This window comes from Pygocentrus nattereri, chromosome 16 (assembly GCF_015220715.1).
Source record: "Pygocentrus nattereri isolate fPygNat1 chromosome 16, fPygNat1.pri, whole genome shotgun sequence".
Lineage (NCBI taxonomy): Eukaryota > Metazoa > Chordata > Actinopteri > Characiformes > Serrasalmidae > Pygocentrus > Pygocentrus nattereri.
Genome location: NC_051226.1, coordinates 33499499 through 33519723, shown reverse-complemented (window position 1 = coordinate 33519723; position 20225 = coordinate 33499499). Strand labels below are relative to the sequence as shown.

At 40.2% G+C, this 20225-nt stretch overlaps 2 protein-coding genes across 3 annotated transcripts in view; one reads left to right on the top strand and one right to left on the bottom strand.

The window, feature by feature from the left end:
* Positions 1-319: 319 nt before the first annotated feature.
* On the bottom strand, positions 320-6584 carry LOC108414130 (liver-expressed antimicrobial peptide 2). 2 transcript variants are annotated; one of them, XM_037545806.1, is made up of 4 exons: positions 6446-6584; positions 5066-5208; positions 3584-3670; positions 320-3078 (listed from the first exon to the last, which is right to left on the bottom strand). In XM_037545806.1, exons 1-3 carry the CDS (start codon positions 6509-6511, stop codon positions 3628-3630), a joined length of 252 nt encoding a protein of 83 aa, XP_037401703.1. In that variant the 5' UTR covers positions 6512-6584; the 3' UTR covers positions 320-3078; positions 3584-3627. The 2 variants fall into 2 exon arrangements, with proteins under 2 accessions (XP_037401703.1, XP_017542422.1); XM_017686933.2 differs by having other exon boundaries at positions 320-3670.
* A 6245-nt stretch (positions 6585-12829) lies between these two features.
* The window catches only part of scarb2b (scavenger receptor class B, member 2b), an 83901-nt gene continuing 76505 nt past the window's right edge, over positions 12830-20225 (top strand). Inside the window, exon 1 of the mRNA XM_017686797.2 lies at positions 12830-12944. Coding sequence (XP_017542286.1) covers positions 12930-12944 — 15 coding nt within the window. The 5' untranslated portion in view covers positions 12830-12929. The remainder of the gene's footprint in view (positions 12945-20225) is intronic.

Here is a 20225-nt window from a genome sequence, read left to right as displayed (position 1 = left end):
CACATTATTGTGGAAGTGCAAGCAGCCACTGGGTTTCAGTGTTAATCCCATTTCTTGCAAATGTGCTAAAAATCTCTAAACGCTAATCTTTAACATCTGATCATTGAATGTTCACCTGGAGTTTAATATGTGAAGGTCAGTATTGTAAAGACCTCGTCCATTCATTGACCGTTGTTCAAATCTAAGTGTGTGTTTATTTTTCTGATGATTGATGTTCAGCTTTTTATTTCTTGGTGTGAAATTTGAAAAGGGAAATCTGTGGGGTCCTGACTTGTCTTGAGTTTTATGAGTTTGCTAACACTATTTTTTTTGGATCTGCTTTAAGGTGCACTTTAGTTACAGTGTTCACATCAGATGGGTCATGAAACTTGTTTGGAGTTGTTGACAAGGGCTGGGTATCGTTGAAAGGTTTTTGATATTGATTCTTGAAATATACTACTGTTTGTACCATCTTTTAAGGGCGAATTCCACCAGTTTGTCAAGTTGTTCAGTCCCAGAGTAGCTTGCTGTGAAATGGTTCGGATGTCTTTACAGTGGTGGTGGTAGGAACCAGGGGTCACCATGACTACAACACAAATATAGACATTTTATTTACTATCCATAAAAAATTAATTTATTAATTAAAAAACAACAGTGAACCTACACGAGTCTTCTGAGTTTATATGGAATGTTGATGATGGGAAATAGTGGAAAATCTGAAATAATAAGTTTTCTTTGGGCACTGTTTTGCCTCACCATGCCCTGCTTGCCATCCACCATAAATGGATTAAAATAAATGGATTAAAAGACATTTTAAGCCAAAACTTTATCACCAAACTATCATAGAACAGTGTCTCAGACATCATTCAGTGTATTCATAACCATTTATTGGAGGGAGCTTTTAGGGGTGGATGTCTGGTTCCTATCGCTACCATTGTGAACAATTCTGACTTGTTAAAATTTAAACACTTTATATTTTAGAGGAGTCATTGATTAGTGGTGTGGGAGTTCACCGAAAGGTGATGCGGATAGAAAATGAGGAAAATTCACAACCTGGAAAATCTTCAGAAAAGCTAAGCATGATAGCAGCTCAGTAACAGCTACACTCACCACAGAGCACATTTGCCTGCTAACATTAGCTTAGCTGAAACACTACAGTCCCAAACACGACAGGTTCCATTTGGGCTTTTTGTCACTCTAACACCAGTCAATCACTTGACGTTGGGCTCTAGATATCTTCTAAGCAGGTGTCGGTTTAGCATCAGTTAGCTTCACCCAAGAATATGCTGTGGTGGGTGGCATGTTTAGCCTGCTAACTAGGCTCTCTGTAGCTTAACCGAAATGCTGCAGTCCCAAACACAACAGAACAGGTTCCATTTTGGACTTTTTGTCACTCTAATGCCAGTTGCTCAACTTTGGGCTCTAGATATCTTCTAAACATGTGCCATTTTAGCATCTGTTAGCTTCATCCCAGCCTGTTGCACATTTAGCCTGCTAACTAAGCTCTTGTTAGCTTAACCGACATGCGACGGTTCCAAACACCACAGAACATTTCAGCATTCTGCCGGTCATTCCACTTTTACTCTAAACTTCTTTCAGCTGAGCAGCGGTCAGTCAGCTCTGTTTGGGGCTGTAGCTGCTCGCTAAGCTAATGTTAAGTTAGCTGATCAGGCTACAGATCCAAACACCATAGAACAGATTTAATTTCCCTTTTTGTCCCTTCAGCTTAAACTTTACTACCTCAGATTTGAGTTATTTATCATCAAAATTTCCAGTTTAACTCCGTGGAACCGCCACTGGTTAAAAAACGCATTTCGTCACATTCTTTACTTCATAACTTGCATATTTCATAAGCTACATTCAAAAGGTGGGTGTCATTTGAGAGCTGTAACTTTTTCTTCTACCGAACTTTGACCAATGTTTCCACAAATCTGAGCTTTAAACTGGATCTCAGATGGCGTCTGTTCAGTGTTATGCTCTGTAAAAATTATTTTATAAAAGAAAACCACAAAGGGCATCTAAGATTTTTGGCTTTCAGCCATAAATTGTAAGGATATGGCATTATGTTTATGATCATACAACATTGTCTATTGATTTGAGGAGAGATTTTACAAAAAACATTTCAGTTTCAATCTTAATTTGCCTTATGCATGTAAATTCAGATGGAAAAACTGAAAAATACCCTCGAGAATAAGGAGTTAAACTTTAGTTAGCCAGACTTGAATATGTTCTTTGGTGAACAGAGCTGTCATCATGTAAGCTATACTAATGCTAACCCGCTCCACCTAGTTAGTGGCACTGTTGAACTTATTGAGCAGTTGTTAGATGGTTTGACATTTATGGAACGATGACTTAAAAACTGGGCACTGTGTTCACTTACTTAGGTTATAGCGCTAAGTTAGCCGACCAGGTTATAGATCCAAACACGACAGAACCAAGATCTCAGAAATAATTTTTTTGTCCCTTCAGCTCCAGCAACTCATCACTTCCTCAGGTTTGAGTCTTCATCTAAACTTGTATTAAACTTCAGTTAGCCAGACCTGAACATGTGGTGAGCAGAGGTGTTATCATGCTAGCTATACTGATGCTAACCCGTTCTTCCTAGATAGCAACCCTGTTTAATATTTGGCAATTGCTAGATAGATGGTTTGACATTTTATTGAGTGATGGCTTGAAAACTGTGCATTGTTTGAAGGTATAAAACAAATGGATACCGCCTGACCCTGGAAATGAGTACGAGGTGCCTTAAGTAAGAGGGCATATTTACTAACTGTAATGGAACATGTAGGCCTAATGAAGATGTGCTGCCTTTATAACATGCAAGTGAGTGTTATCTAGCCAATCAGCAATCTAAATTTTGGAACAAGCATGCTTATTGGCTCAGTGACACTGATGATGCTGACTACTTCATTTTAATACTACAATTTAATATTGAACAATTTGGTAGTACTGAAGTCAGTTGACGCGATAAAAAGTACTGAATTCCGATACCCAGCCCTGTTTTGTAGCTGTGGTGACTTTTCAACAAAATCCTGTAATGCAGTTGATCATTCTGAGTGGATCCTGGTAAACATCTTGATTGTCCATTATGTTGTTCGTCTAGAAATTGTAAACAAAATGTAGTTTTGACTCCATTCAAATCATACCTCCTGTTAGTATTTTCTTTGTTTACAAGATGTTTTTTTGTCCATTTATTCATGTAAACTTAAGCATCTGAATTTTCTTCTTTCTTAAAAAAACACAAATATTGCACTATCACTGTAACATTATTAAAAAAACAAAAACATTAAAAATACATGAACAAACAGTATTTACAATTCTGTAAATTCTACAGTCTTTTCTAATGTGTCCACTATTTACAAATAAATAATTCTGTCAATAAAGTGAATGGGCGTGGAGTTATTTTGGCATTGGCTACATTTGTATTTGATCAGTCACAAGTGATGCTGTATGTTTTGCAGTTAGCAATTATGGACATTTGGATGGATGCAAGATGAAATATTTTGCTCTTGATGCTGTGTCTTGATTGTATTGAGCTTTTTGATTCCATAAGTGCTGATGTTGTTCATGTTCGTGGGGAAGGATGAAGGGGGAGGATTCTGACATTTAGTTTTTTCCAGAAATTTGGAGAAGGAGTGTTAGGTGTCTTCATGATGAAGAAGAGTTTGGCTGGAAAGCGCAGATGTTTCTCCTGGAAGAAAGAGCAGAAACAGAGATGGGTAAATATGCAGCAGTTACAGATAATGTTTAAGATGCAAAGCACTTCATGGACCTGGCTTGTAACTCACTCAATCACATTTAGCAGGTGAAAGTTTCTCCACAAGGAAGTGCTGTTAGCTCTGTAGTGCTTAACAAGTGCTTTGCTTCGCATGACTCCATGTCCTTGTTGTTCTAAGCATGGGTGCTTATCTAGGATTGGATTTCTCTCTTATTTGTGATGGCCTTACAGCATCACTCTTACAAATGAAGGAGCCAAAATCTTTTTCTCAGAGCCCTAGAAGAACCACTTTTCCCATATTTCTCTAATATGCAAATGCTCCTGAAGACTATCATTGCCTGGGTCAAGCTGGATTAGGCTTGGAGCTAAGCTGTGCAGGTTGGTAGATCTCCAGGGCCAGGATTGTGCAGCGCTGTTCTAAGGCATCATGGTTTTTCTCCATGATCCTGGTAGACTTAGACACACAGCAAATCATCTCAAATAACAATTTTATTTCCCAATACTGAGCATATGCTGGATAGTAAGTTGGGTTTCATTATTCTTGAAACCAAGAAGCACTATTACAGGGAATTCTAACCCAACCATTTTACCGGCATCAAGGTGTGCTGATAACTTTTGAACTTCTCCTAAGAGTCAACACTTAATCTCTTCTGATTGCTGAATCATTAACTGTCTAAGTAGCCTGATATGCTTATCAGAAGCCAGTTACATTTGGGTTGAGGTTCAGCTAGAGGATGACTTGGCCTTAAGGGAAGCCTTACTGAGTAAACATGTTATTTGACTAGATGGTAACATTTACAGAACGAAAGAAAGGTCTTTTTTGCAGGCCACAGTGCTGCACTGGTAATCCAAACCTGTGCCTAGTAATGAAACATTCAAGTATTGGTGTTAATTGGTGGACATTCACTTTGTGTCCAAACTACCTAGAACATGGAGGAAATAGAACAACTTGATCCTAGATCATCATTTTATACTAAAACTATACTTCGACCCCGGGCCTTTGTCGTTCAGGTACTTTTGTTTTTTGGCTGCATTTAGGTAAACATGATCTACCTCAGTGGTCACCAGCCCTCCTGGAGATCTGCCTTCCTGCAGGTTTCACCTCAAGTCTGAATCTCTATAACACCTCATTTAGGTAATGAAGGACTTCTGAAGGCCAAAATTATGGATGGACATGTGGGGTTGATTGGATTTGGCGCTGAAATCTGCAGGAAAGCAAGACTGCAGTAGGGTTGGTGACGACTGTTCTAGATCCTAAATGTCCATAATTGGGACAATCCTGATTGATTTATACCTTCCATTGAGGTATAAAAGATTTTGAGTCCTTGCCCTGTTTCATAAGTGTGTCTGTAGATGTGTGCTCATTACCTGCAGTAGTTGGTGCCACACTCGTAATTGTCTCTGCAGCTGGCGCCGACAGGTTTCAGAGTGTTCCAGCGCCACAGTAATGAACGCTTGGCACGGTGGATCAGGCTCGAAGCCCATGTACCTGCTACGGGAGCTGCCTCTACCTGTAAAAAAAAGAAAGAGTGGGCTATTAGAATGATAAGCAAATGAGTAAATCAATCAAAAGACACTGGGCACCTAGGGTAAAGAAGTTTTATGATTAGTCTTATCTAATGTCCACAGCCATATCAGCACTTTTATGTCTTATTACAGTAGACAAATAACATGTTTAATCAGTGAGGCTGCTCTGAAAGCCCAAGTCATTCTAATCTACAGTTGCACACTTGGACATAAGTGTTGACTAGAGACGGAACTCTTGGTCTACACCAAACTCTTTCTTTACTGTATCCATCCAAGTTTTTTGCAGTTTTTTGTTTTTTTACCTACAGTAATGTTGATGGAATATGTTTCGATTGAATGTCTTATTTACAAAACCAGGAAGCTTCAGTAGCTGTTGTTTTTGACCATCTTTGTAGAGAAGGGTAAATTGTCCTCATATAGTATGCTCAACATACTCTCACACTGGTAGAACCAGCAATGTGTTAGTTAAACTGATAAATGTTACAGAGAAAAATGCTTATTATTACTGATTATTTTAATGAAAAAAGTCAAAGTGCCAAAACCACCAGAGCAGAGTGAAGTCGTTTAGCACCTAAAAGCAATTAAAAAACATGATGCGCCATTCCTGAAACTGCCCACCAAACCACTTGGTACCATCAGACAAGCATGAGGCGCGAATAAGTTCAAATGAATAACTTATGTGTCCCAACTGTAGTCCATATCTCTTCCAACATATTATTAAATTACACCAGACTTGGCAGGTCCGAGCCTACCCTCTGAAAGATAAAGGTGACAAAATGGTCCTTTGGAACAGTCCCATACAAGAACCACTTTCCATTCTCTAAAGCAGTGGTTCGGAAATGGTCCACATTTTTGCACCAACACATATGGATAGAGGAAATATATGGACTGTCTGAATCACTACCCAAAAGAACTTTCCAGTGGATTGTGTGCAGAACCTTGTTAGAAGTTACAACACACATATCTTACACCAATTAAGCCAAGAACCATTCAATTTTAACAGTGATCAATGAAAAAGACCTCAGGTGGCATCTCCTAGAGCAGATCAAAGTGTTTCTTCTCTTTATCTTCAGCAGATATGCTCTCCAGGCTGCTTATATACACCCCCTCTACTCGTTTGTGTTGAGAATCTTATATACAAGAGATTTACAGTTTCCTCCCCACTGAGGGACTCCACCACAAAAAAGTAGGTAGATTGCATCTTCTGGCTTGGCATCCTACCTGGATGGAACAGAGAAGCGAGATGAGCATGGTGAACACGAAGAGTGTGTGATCCGACGTTCTCATGCTGGTTGCTTTGTATTGCTGTTTCCTCAGTCACGCTTTGAGCCCGATTGGCAGTGAGAAAGCATGTAGCATGGGCCGCCTTTATATTGGTGCTGCTCTTCTGCTGATAAGAGTCTCAGAGGGCAACGGTCACCCGCGACGGCGCGAAGAGGGACACGTTACCCGAGGAAATTAGGACGAGTCCACGTCTCCACAGAGACCTTTACTCAAATCAGAGATGCCAAACAAGGAAGGAGAACAGAATTCTGTCTGTGTGTTTGGGAAAGAGGGCGAAAGTGCCAAGTTTTGTTGACCAGGTCAGGGCCATCAGAGTTGCAACAGAATGTTTAAATTTCAGAAGGTTTGAAAATGACCTTCAAATTTGAAGGTCTATGCCTGTTGTTATCTGCCTTGAGATTTGATAACTTTTGGAATAATGACAACTTCATTACTTCATTTAACTCAATTGCTTTTATATTATTGAAAACAGTGATGAAATGGCTATGTATGTATCTATGTAGCTTAACCTTTGACATTTTTCTCATGTTTTCTATTTTCAGCAATTTAAAAGGGTTTTAAATTATATCATAGCTCAGTATGTATTCACTGTGCCAAACAGTACCTAAAATCATACCATACTGGGGAGTTCTAGAGTGAGAAAGCTACATGTACCCCAGGCTTTAACCAGCCTGTTTATCACTCTCAGCCGGCCAAAGTTCCTGAGCAAAGACAGAGTGTGAAAATTTCCCATCAACAACATGCCAACATTACGACACTTATTCTTATCCCTATAGAGGTACGTTCACCTGATCATTGACTCTATCACTTTTTTTCAGGCAAGCATATTAAAGGGTGATCATTAAATGTGGTACACTTGAGGCACCTTTAACCACACTGAATCCTCATTCATACCTAGTTCTGCAGGCTGATGGACAAAGGACAACTTTGCCTATAATTCCTGGTGTATTTGGGCACACCTTTGATAATTGGCCATGTCCTGCTTTGGTCAGGAAGGAGAAGCTGTCTGGACTGAGTAATAATGACGTCAAGATAAGAAGAACTGTAGAAGAAATCAAATTGTAAGTCGCTCTGGATAAGAGTGTCTGCCAAATGCCGTAAATGTAGAAGAACCATGTTGCATGACTAAGAAGAATTTTACCCTTGATAGATACCAATAAAGGGCAGCATGGTGGCGTGGTGGGTAGTGCTGTCGCCTCACAGCGAGGAGGGCCTGGGTTCGATTCCCCGGCCGGGCGGCCAGGGTCCTCTCTGTGTGGAGTTTGCATGTTCTCCCCGTGTCTGCGTGGGTTTCCTCCGGGTTCTCCGGTTTCCTCCCACAGTCCAAAGACATGCAGTCAGGCCAATTGGACATGCTAAATTGCCCCTAGGTGTGAGTGTGTGAGTGACTGTCTGTGTCTGTCTGTCTGCCCTGCGATGGACTGGCGACCTGTCCAGGGTGTATCCTGCCTTCCGCCCGAAGACTGCTGGGACAGGCTCCAGCATCCCCCCGCGACCCTGACGGAGAAGCGGCTTAGAAAATGGATGGGATGGATGGATGGATAGATACCAATAAAAAGCATTTCTGCACATCAATAATGGGCACTATTAAACTTTTGACTATCTTAACACGGAGTTCTTAGTTCTGTTGTATCGCCTTGGTGTCATTTCCCAAGTGGAACTTAAACTGGACAAGTATGGTCATTTCCCAAGAGAACACCAAAGCCTGAACTAATTTGGTCATTTCTCAGGACATCAAAAATTTTTCAGAATACCAAAACTGGGCCGGCATGATTATGTCCTAGGTGACACACAAATACAGTTTGGTAATTTCTCAAGACAAAGGACAACACCCAAACTTGATCTGTTTGGTCATTTCCCAGGAGAACACCATAAGTGGACCAGTTTGGTCATTTATCTGAACATCAAAACTGGACAAATTTGATAATTTCCCAGGTGATGCCAAAACTGGACCAATTGGGACATTTCCTGGGAGAATGCTCAAAACTGGATCAATATGGTAATTTCTCAGGAAAACATAACTGAAACATTTTGACCAGTTTGGTATTTTCACTGAGGGACAGCAAAACCAGATCCGTTTGGTCATTTTACAGAACACAACAATTTGAAAGCTTTTGTCATTTTCTAGGACAACACCAAAAACTGCACCTGTTTCCAGGAGAACACCCAAACTAGAACAGTTTGGTCATTTCTCAAGTGACACCAAATTGAACAAATTTGGTCAGATCTCAGAAAGTGACACCAAACTGAACAAATTTGGTCAGATCTCAGAAAAGCAAAGCTGAACAAGTTTGGCCATTTCCCAGAAGAACACTCTACACTAGTGTGGTCAATTAACAGAAGAACATCCAAACCGGAATGGTTTGATCATTTCTTAGATATTCAAAACTGGATCCATTTGTTCATTTCCCAGGAGAACACTCAAGCTAAAGCAGTGTGGTCATTTACAAAAAAAAACTGAACCACTTTGGTTATTTCCCAGGAGAACAACATAACTGAACAAGTTTGGCCATTTCTCAGAACACTCAAACTGTACCAACTTGGTCATTTCCTAGGAGAACACCAAAACTCAACCAGTTTGGTGTTTTCTCAGATGACAACAATACAAGTTTTCAGGAGAACACCATGATAGAACCAGTTTGATAATTACCCAGCGAAACACCAAAACTAAGCCAGTTTGGTCATTTCCCAGGTGTCTCCAAAACTAGACCAGTTTAGACATTTCCTAGGACATTATTACAACTAGACTAGTTTGGTCATTTCCTAGGAGAACATCACAACTACATCAGTTTGGTCATTTCCCAGGACACATCAAAAACTGGACAAGACAAAAGTAAGGCTTCAAGATACTATTATTAAGCTAAGCTACTATTCAGGTATGTAGTTTGCACAGTGCTAATTAACAGGGTATAAGCTTCCGTTTAACGCCATTGCTAAATTGATGAAGCAAATTTCAAATGTATTTTGGCCGATCAACCACATTGATTTTTGGGCAGCCCATTGCTGTAAGTCTTAGCTTGTTTCTTTAGCTCAGGGGCCAGTGCTCAGGTCTCCCAATCCAAACATCCCAAGAATAGACAACCCCTACCTCCAGAACAAGGTCGGTTACACAATTCAGTTGCAAACACAAGCCACTGTTGTTCTGCAGTTGGCTGGATCGTGAATCTGTCATGTTACATAAGCTCTGTAAGTCTCAGTAACACAAGCCAGAACCACTTTGCTTATCTCTATCTGAACTTAGCCAACTGGGCTGAGCTGGGGACCAGTTTCCTTTCCTTAAAGAGGTGGTTGGTAAAGATTTGGGGAATGGGCTCTGACCCTTGGTCTGAGTTAAAGAGAAGGCGGCTAAAAGTTTTACTTCACTGCATCACTCTGTTGGAATCTTCCTGTGGGAGGATATGCAGGAGAAAAGTCATTGTTTAGGTTATTGGTCGTACTCCAGGTACAAACTGCCTATTACACATGGACTGCCTACCACAGCAGGCTTGGCCTAGTGATTGGTTGGCTGTTAGGGCTGCTTGTCTTACTTCATTCTTAAAAATAAATGTGCCAAGATGGCTTCTTTGGAACGATGCCACAGGAGAACAATGCTGGTTCCCTGAGGAACCTTTCAATGGACAGTTCAGTATTTCTAGAAATGAGATGTGAGATTTTATATTATTATTTTATTTCTTCCTGGAAAGGAACAAAATGCAAATCTGTATTGCTAAAAAACAAAGTCTGTCAAGTAGAAACTGGCAAGCTTGGAACCCACATTAAGTCATAAATCAACCCAGAGGTCAATTACTTTTCCAAACAAAGTCGTGGAACTTGCAGATCGCCTTATAGATCTTTATGCAGATACGAGATCTTCGAGAGAAGAAGAGTTCTCACTACAGTAACATTGGTGCACTTGTTGATCACAGTCCATTCCCATGTTTGAATAAGAGGAATGGTAAATGGAAAAGCTCACAAATAATTGTTTTGCCTGCAGGTTTTGGCAGGTCATTGACTTGACGAATGACCTTGCGAAGTTTGCAGGCTGAGTAGCCCAACGGGTATGAAAAAGCAGGAAATAGAACCTCCTACCACCCACATTTATTTTTCAGTCAGTCCAGAATTATTGGCTTCATGAAAATGAGGTAGTGATATTTTGGGCTTAAACAAATGGTCAAGCTGTATTTATTTATATTTGCACTGTTCCCTTTGGAACAAAAAAGTTTTCTTCAGTAGTACTGTCTTTTTAAACATAAATTATAAAAGTATTCCCAATCATATTTGGCCAATCCTCCACTGATGAGAATAACTGCTGAGGAGCTTTATGTAATGCTTAACATATTTGGTAATCTAGAACACTTGTTGAGGGATCGTGGGTCACTGCTCCAATAAGAACATTTCCAATCCTCTAATATTCTTGGGTCTTTGCTTGTGGGCTGCCCTCTTCCATACATACCACAGGTTTTCAATTGGGTTCAGATGTGGAGAGGACAATTGCAACCATCCTGTACCCGTTTCTGTGTGGATTTTGATGTGTGTTTGGGGTCATTATCTTGCTGAAAGGTCCACCAACAACCAGATTTTTGGTCTAAAATCTCTTTTTACTTACTTGGAATTCACAGTCCCATTGATTTTCATAAGAGGCCCTGCACCAATAACAACACAAGTCCATAGCTGTGAGTGCTGTGAGTAATCCACTACCGTATTTGACAGTGGCCATTTCATTGTATGTTGTGCCATTTTTTATTTGTTGCCAAATTCTTCCATGGTGTGCATGACCAAACCGTTTCTTGTCTGATCTGACCACATCACACCATTCCAGGTGTGGATCCAGTGACAAGGATTAAGCGCTGCATTTTGTGGCCTGCTCTTAGGAAACATTTATTTCATGGAATTCTTCCCAAAGCGTCATGGAGGTCATGGCAGTGGCGTTTTAAAAAAGATTTGGCTTCCTCTCTGCCTCCTCACTCTACGTGGAGCCAATGACGCATACATCCCCTCCTGAGCAAATTTTAAACTTTCATGCTTTTCAAACTTTTTTTGCTATATATTGTCACCTGTTTTTGTGTTTAATAATAATAATTTCAACTGACATAAATTGTTTGTAACCATTTCTTGATCTGTGCAGGACCACAACCTTTTGCATCATTTGAGTTGACAGTTCTTTGGTTCATGTTAATGGATCATGGACAACAGTGGCCTTCCTGGAGACCAGGAGCCATAAAAAGGAACTCATGTTTTTGAAAGAATGCATAATTCTTAAAACAACTCTCTTGTATGTGATTTCTGTTAGATGAATGATAAGCAATTTTTGAGGAACGTTTGAATTAAATGACTGTTTTTGCCATGCCAAAAATTCTGGCATGAAGTTGCATCAGTTTGCAGTGACCCTTTCCTCAAAGTGCACAAATGACCATCCTCTCACTGTCTGGGCCTAACGTTAAGGCTTGTATGGTTCTCTTGCACATGCATTCGCCCACTTGTGCAGAAAATGGTGAACGATGACTCTCACCTGATCATTTCACTTTTTTCCACATCTCTGTTGACCAGTGGAACGTTCAACAACAACTCTCATATGGTCAGTTGTCTTGTGGTGAGTGTCCCATTTTATATAGCTGTGGGCCATTCTTGCTTCAGGCTAGTCTATTAAGCCAGGTATGTGGCATGTACCCCTGTGATAAAAGGTAACTGAATGGGGTGATGTGATGCTTGTTGTTGCTGTAGTTTGAACCAATCTGAGGGTCTCTGCATGGCCCTGCATGGAAACATGATGTTTATAATGAAATTCCAATGCCTTGCAAACGGAGGAGGAGTCACGAAAAAAGAAAAAAGAAATGACATGACATACAAAGTGTGTAAAACCTTTATAGTGGTAAATTAGCAACACTGACACCAGAGTTACATCCAACTTAAATTGATCTGGATAAGCAAGAAATACTGCATCATGGCACAAACTCTACAGCAAACAATCTCTAATTACAACTCTAACTTATTAGAACCCCAAAAAAGCATCCCAATATCAGCAGTACACACTGGCCAATTACAAATGTACATAATTTAGACATTGTTATTTGTTAGCCACCCTACGATGGACTAGCGGCCTATATAGGTTGTTTCTTGCCTTCCGCCCAGCAACCGCTGGGATAGGCTCCAGCTCCCCCCACGACCCTGAAGGATAAGCTGCATAGAAATATGCATTTGTTAGCCTTGAATTTCACAATGAGTGAGCTAGCAAAATGGGGAACCACCCCCACCCCAAAAAGGCTAGAGCCAGCCTTGCTTTCGACGACAGTTTCCTGTTTCCAGTAACCTACACAAGCTTTGTGCTTGTTGAATACTTTTCACCACAGTTTCTAACCCTGTTTATGGATGACTTTCCAGATGATCGGTCGCTGTTCCTACTGAATCTCTTTGTGACTGAAACGAAACATCTGTGTTGCGGTGAATGCAAGACTTTCAGGTGAGGCGTATAGTCAGTAATACGCTTGTAATCTTCTCGTGATAATGGTTACACTGCAGTTGTTTTGGAGACACAGGCTGTGGTCAGCTTGACATGAACTACTTCAGCCTGAGATTCTGCTGAGCCTAGCAATTTATCACGTCTTATCAGGTTCTCTGAAAGCTCCTCCTCTGGCCTGCTCATGACCTAGAATTATGCCGATCTAAACTAATGGACCAGAAAAATGCTCCTAGCCTGATGTGTTTTATCCATATATATATAATAAATTACATTTATATAGCGCCTTGAAGGTGAGAAGTAAGATATTAAACTTTACGGGATGGGACCGGTAGCCAGTATAGCTGAGAGAGAACATATATACATATTAAGCTGAAAAACTAAAAACATTCCATTTTGGTTCCCAGGATTAAGATTAGAGTTATGCTTAAAAAATTTTCATTACATATAGATATAATATAAATGAGGCATGTTACTATTTGGACACATCGCTGCAGTCAGAAGAAAAAGTCATTTTTCTGTTTTTGACATAATTTGAAAATACCCGTTGGTCTTTATATTGTATGTTCCATTGACTTACATTAAAAGTAGAGTATGTTTTTCCTTCTCCTGTAAAGTTATAATCGAGATTCAAGGTTTTGTTCTGACAGTAGTGATATACTACATATGGCACATATTGTTACATATATACACTTACATATATGTGTAATAGTAATATGCATGTGCTATATACACTATATTTCCAAAAGTATTCGGTCGCCTGCCTTCACACGCATATGAACTTTAGTGAGCTCCCATTCTTAGTCCATAGGGTTTATTATGATGTCAGCCCACCCTTTGCAGCTATAACAGCTGCAACTATTCTGGGAAGGCTTTCCACAAGGTTTAAGATTTTGGCCGTTCTTCCAGAAGCACATTTGTGGGGTTAGACACTGATGTGGGACGAGAAGGCCTGGCTCGCAGTCTCCACTCTAATTCATCCCAAAGGTGTTCTGTCGGGTTGAGGTTCTTCCATACCAAACTCAACTCATCCATGTCTTTATGGATCTTGCTTTGTGCACTGGTGCGCAGGGGGCATGAAATTGTTCAAAATCTCTTAGTGTTCAAGCGTTAAGAGTTCCTTTCACTGGAACTAAGGGCCCGAGCCCAACTCCTGAAAAACAACCCCACACCATAATCCCCCCTCCACCAAACTTTATACTTGGCACAATGCACTCAGACAAGTACCGTTCTCCTATCAACTAAACCAAACCCAGACTCATCTATCGGATTGCCAGAACGAGAAGCCTGATTCATCACTCAAGAGAACAGGTCTCCACTTCTCTAGAGTCCAGTGGCGGCGCTTTACACCACTGCATTCCACGCTTTGCATTGCGCTTGGTGATGTAAGGCTTGGATGCAGCTGCTCAGCCATGGAAACCCATTCCATGAAGCTCTCTATGCTGTTCTTGAGCTGATCTGAAGGCCACATGAAGTTGGGAGGTCTGTAGGGACTGACTCTGCAGAAAGTTGGCGACCTCTGCGCACTATGCCCCTCAGCATCTGCTAACCCGCTCTGTCATTTTACGTGGCCGACCACTTTGTGGCTAAGTTCCCAATCGTTTCCACTTTGTTATAATCCCACTGACAGTTGACTGTGGAATATTTAGTAGCAAGGAAATTTCACAACTGGACTGGTGGCGTCCTATCACTGACCACTTTATTAGAAACCCCTCACTTGTGCTTCCACTGACTCTAATAAAGTGGCCAAACACCTCCCTTGTGCTTCCACTAACTGACCAATTTATTAGAAACACCTCCCTTGTGCTTCTACTTATTCGAAAGATCACCTCAGTTAACCCCTTTTTTTAAAAACAGCTTCTAGTTACTAGGCAGATATCCTACCTAGCTATCTGAGCATTTCTGAGCTCATTTGAGGGAACTAGTAATCTTAGTAGTGAACATGTTTACGACTGATAACCTGAGCATCCTGGTTGCTTAACATTAGGATTGCAGGTGAAAAACATGCATGGGAGTTTTCAGAACTTCATTTATATGACAAGCTAATTTCTCATGGAGAAACTGACAGTGGTTTTCTGAAGTGTTCCTGAGCCCATGTGGGAATATCCGTTACAGAATGATGCCGGTTTTTAATGCAGTGCCGCCTGAGGGATCGAAGGTCACGGGCATTCAGTGTTGGTTTTCTGCCTTGCCGCTTACTTGCAGAGATTTCTCCAGATTCTCTGAATCTTTTGATGATATTATGGACTGTAGATGATGAAATCCCTAAATTCCTTGCAATTGCACGTTGAGAAACGTTGTTCCCGACAATGTTGTTCTCAAAGTGGTGAACCTCGCCCCGTCCTTTACTTGTGAAGGACTGAGCCTTTCAGGGATGCTCTCTTTATACCCAGTCATGACACTCACCTGTTTCCAATTAAGCTGCTCACCTGTGGAATGTTCCAAACAGGTGTTTTTTGAGCATTCCTCAACTTTCCCAGTCTTTTGTTGCCCCTGTCCCAACTTCTTTGAAACGTGTTGCAGGCATCAAATTCAAAATGAGTGAATATTTGCAAAAAACAATAAAATTTATCCCTTTGAACATTAAATATCTTGTCTTTGTAGTGTATTCAATTGAATAAAGGTTGAAAAGGATTTGCAAATCATCGTATTCTGTTTCTATTTATGTTTTACACAACATCCCAACTTCACTGGAATTGGGATTGTACTAGGAGGTGGACTTTTCCATGCTACAGAATTATATAAAATCTGAATGTTCTGAGTCACTGAATGTGTATGCGTGTTTGGTTCTGTGTGTGCAGTGGGGTGTGTGTGTTCTCCTTTACCCCAGTAACATAGCTCTGTGTGTGAAAATATCTGCCATATTCCCCCCCACACCCCGACTCCTCCAGCCCCCATCCGCTCTGCTCCAGACTCTCACAGTGATCCTCAGGAAAACTCCCACAACAGAGCTGCTCAGGAATGTAAGCCATGAACACACACACACACACACACACACACACACAGTACACATTCTCTCACATACAGTACTGTGTGAAAGTCTTGGGCACCCAAGACACATTTTCATTTATTTGTGTAGTATGTGTTTGTTTGCTATAGGCTCCAGCACCCCCGTGACCCCGAGGGAGAAGCGGCTTAGAAAATGTGTGTGTGTGTGTGTGTGTGTGTGTGTGTTTATTTGCTGAGAAAAGTGTTAATATTTGAATAAACAAAATTTATAGAATAGTAATAATGATTGTGTGTGTATACAGTGGGGAAAAAAAGTATTTAGTCAGTCACCAATTGTGCAAATTCTCCCACTTAAAAAGATGAGAGAGGCCTGTAATTGACATCATAGGTAGACCTCAACTATGAGAGACAAAACGAGGAAAATCACATCGTCTGATTTTTAAAGAATTTATTTGCAAATAATGGTGGAAAATAAGTATTTGGTCAATAACAAAAGTTCTTAATCTTAATACTTTGTTATATATCCTTTGTTGGCAATGACAGAGGTCAAATGTTTTCTGTAAGTCTTTACAAGGTTGGCACACACCGTTGCTGGCATGTTGGCCCATTCCTCCATGCAGAGCAGTGATGTTTTGGGGCTGTCGGCGGGCAACACGGACTTTCAACTTCCTCCAAAGGTTTTCTATGGGGTTGAGATCTGGAGACTGGCTAGGCCACTCCAGGACCTTGAAATGCTTCTTATGAAGCCACTCCTTTGTTGCCCTGGCAGTGTGCTTGGGATCATTGTCATGCTGGAAGACCCAGCCACGTTTCATTTTCAATGCCCTTGCTGATGGAAGGAGGTTTGCACTCAAAATCTCACAATACATGGCCCCATTCATTCTTTCATGTACATGGACCAGTCGTCCTGGTCCCTTTGCAGAGAAACCGCCCCAAAGCATGATGTTGCCACCCCCATGCTTCAGACATGCTCGTCTGGCACTGCAAGATCTGAGTCCCTGGCGGCGTAGTGTGTTACTGACAGTAGCCTTTGTAACGTTGGTCCCAGCTTTCTGCAGGTCATTCACTAGGTCCCCCGTGTGGTTCTGGGATTTCTGCTCACCGTTCTTGTCATCATTTTGACCCCACGGGCTGAGATCTTGCGTGGAGCCCCTGATCGAGGGAGATTAGCAGTGGTCTTGTAGGTCTTCCATTTTCTGATTATTGCTCCCACAGTATTTTTCTTCACACCAAGCTGCTTGCCTATTGCAGATTAAGTCTTCCCAGCCTGGTGCAGATCTACAATCTTGTTTCTGATGTCCTTCGACAGCTCTTTGGTCTTCACCATAGTGGAGTTTGGAGTGTGACTGTTTCAGGTTGTGGGCAGGTGTCTTTTATACAGATAACAAGGTCAAGCAGGTGCCATTAATACAGGTAATGAGTGGAGGACAAAGAAGCCTCTTAAAGAAGACGTTACAGGTCTGTGAGAGCCAGAAATCTTGCTTGTTCGTAGGTGACCAAATACTTATTTTCCACCATTATTTGCAAATAAATTCTTTAAAAATCAGACAATGTGATTTTCTGAATTTTTTTTCCTCGTTTTGTCTCTCATAGTTGAGGTCTACCTATAATGTCAATTACGGGCCTCTCTCATCTTTTTAAGTAAGAGAACTTGCACAATTGGTGACTGACTAAATACTTTTTTCCCCACTGTATACACACACATATATTTATATATGTATGTATATGTATGTATATATATATATATATATATATATATATATATATATATATATATATATATATATGTGTGTGTGTGTGTGTGTGTGTGTGTGTGTGTATATAAATAATAATTAGTGATTTTCTGGATGTTGGTGTGTTTGTTTAACCATCTCCAAGCCTCTCCTCGAGGAAGCCCAGGATTATATGTAGTTAAAAAGCAGCTCCTGGTTTGAATCAGTGCTTCAGTAAATTGAGCTCATGATGTAACTGATGATACTAACGAGTCTCTGTGGCGGCTGTGAAGGTGGACCCAAGAAATTCTTGTTACTTTTTATTATTTTTATTTGAATTATAAATACAACTTTATTCTAATGTATACTGTGATAAACTCACTGCTGAGGTAAATTGTTTCAAAAGTTTCTTAGATGCCTTAAACATTCGCACAGTACTGTATATACATATAGTCAGTGTTACAGCAACACTAAGTGTTATTTTACACTGTGTATTACCTGCATATTGGTACATTATGCTACAAATTGGTCTAAATATGGTCTAAAGTAAAAAACATATATATATATATATATATATACTACAACCTCATTTTCAAAAAAGTTGTGACCCCTGTACATAATGTAAATAAAGAGGATGCAATGATGTGCAAATTATGTAAACCTTATTTTTAAATGAAAATACTACAAAGACAACACATCACAGGTTGAAGCTGGGACATATTATTGTTTTTTTTTTATATATGCCCATTTTGAATTTGATGCCAAAAACACGTTCCAAAAAAAGTTGGGACAGGGGCCTGTTTACCACTGTGTTTCATCACCTCTTCTAACATTCTGTAAGTATTTGGAAACTGGGGAGACACTGCCATAGTTTTGAAAGTGAAAAGTTTTCCTGTTCTTGTTTGATATAGAATTTCAGCTGCTCATCAGTTTAAAGTCTCCTTTATTGTATTTTTCATTTCATAATATGCCAAATGTTAACAGTGGTGACAGGTTTGGACTGAAGGCAGGTCAGTTTAGCACCTGGACTCTTCTAATATGGAGCAGTGCTGTTGTAATACAGGCAGAATGTGGTTTGACATTGTCTTGCTGAAATAATCAAAGCCTTCCTTGAAAAAGACGTCATCTGGATGGCAGCCTGTGTTGCCAAAACATGTATTTATCAATCAGCATTAATGGGGCCCTAACAGATGTGCTTGTCCCCCATGCCATGTGCACTAATGCACCCCTATACCATATCTTCAATACTGACTTTTGAACTGTGCACTCATAACAAGCTGAGTGGTCTTTAGCCCAGAGGACACAGTGTCCATAATTTCCAAAAAGAATTTCAAGGGTTGGCATTACACTACTTTACCAGGGTTTTGTTGCCCCATCCCAACTTTTTGGAACATGTTGCTGGCATCAAATTCAAAATGGGCAAATATTTAAAAAAAAAAAAACAATAAAAATTCTCAGTTTCAATATTTGATTTGTTGTCTTTGTACTACGTTCAGTAACATACAGCGTTTAAATGATTTGCATATCATTGCATTTTTTTTACATTTTGCACAGTGTCCCACCTTTTTTTGGTAATGAGGTTGTGTATATAAATGTATATGAATGTATATATCTGTTTGTGTGTGGCCTTCGTAACCCAACTGTGCAACCCAACTAAGCTTTAGGTCTCGAATTGATGGGCAGACATTCTCCTTCAGAATTTCATGGTTCCATCAATTATGACATGTCGTCCAGGTCCCGGACAATCACACTATGACCACCATGTTTTACTGTTGGTATAATGTTCTTATGGTGGAATGCGGCGTTACCTTTATGTCAGATGTAATGGGACCTATGTCTTTCAAAAGGTTCCACCTTTGACTCATCAGTCCACAGAATATTATCTCAAAAGTCTTGAGGGTCAACTAGATGTTTTTGGTCACTTCAAGACAAGCTTTCGTGCTCTATCCGGTCAGCACGATTTGCACCTTGCAGCTCTCCCATGAATGCCATTTTTGCTCAGTAACTGAGATTAATAACTGATCACATTGATTTATCAGTCTACTCAGGCTTTAGCAGAGCTCAGTAACACTGAGATTAATAACTGATCACATTGATTTATCAGTCTACTCAGGCTTTAGCAGAGCTCAGTAACACTGAGATTAATAACTGATCACATTGATTTATCAGTCTACTCAGGCTTTAGCAGAGCTCAGTAACACTGAGATTAATAACTGATCACATTGATTTATCAGTCTACTCAGGCTTTAGCAGAACTCAGTCAAGCTGAGATTAATAACTGATCATCACATTGATTTATCAATCTACTCAGACTTTAGCAGAGCTCAGTAATACTGAGATTAATAACCGATCACATTGATTTATCAGTCTACTCAGGCTTTAGCAGAACTCAGTCAAGCTGAGATTAATAACTGATCATCACATTGATTTATCAATCTACTCAGACTTTAGCAGAGCTCAGTAACACTGAGATTAATAACCGATCAAATTGATTTATCAGTCTACTCAGGCTTTAGCAGAGCTCAGTAACACTGAGATTAATAACTGATCACATTGATTTATCAGTCTACTCAGACTTTAGCAGAGCTCAGTAACACTGAGATTAATAACTGATCATCACATT

Bases quoted from the DNA above. Each gene is read 5' to 3' on its own strand.
- LOC108414130 (XM_017686933.2), bottom strand. From the start codon at position 6,511: ATGAGAACGTCGGATCACACACTCTTCGTGTTCACCATGCTCATCTCG. The intron at 5,209-6,445 runs GTAGGATGCCAA...TTTTTTTTACAG, and splicing joins CGCTTCTCTGTTCCATCCAG to GTAGAGGCAGCTCCCGTAGC. The intron at 3,671-5,065 runs GTAATGAGCACA...TCTTTCTTCCAG, and splicing joins TGTGGCACCAACTACTGCAG to GAGAAACATCTGCGCTTTCC.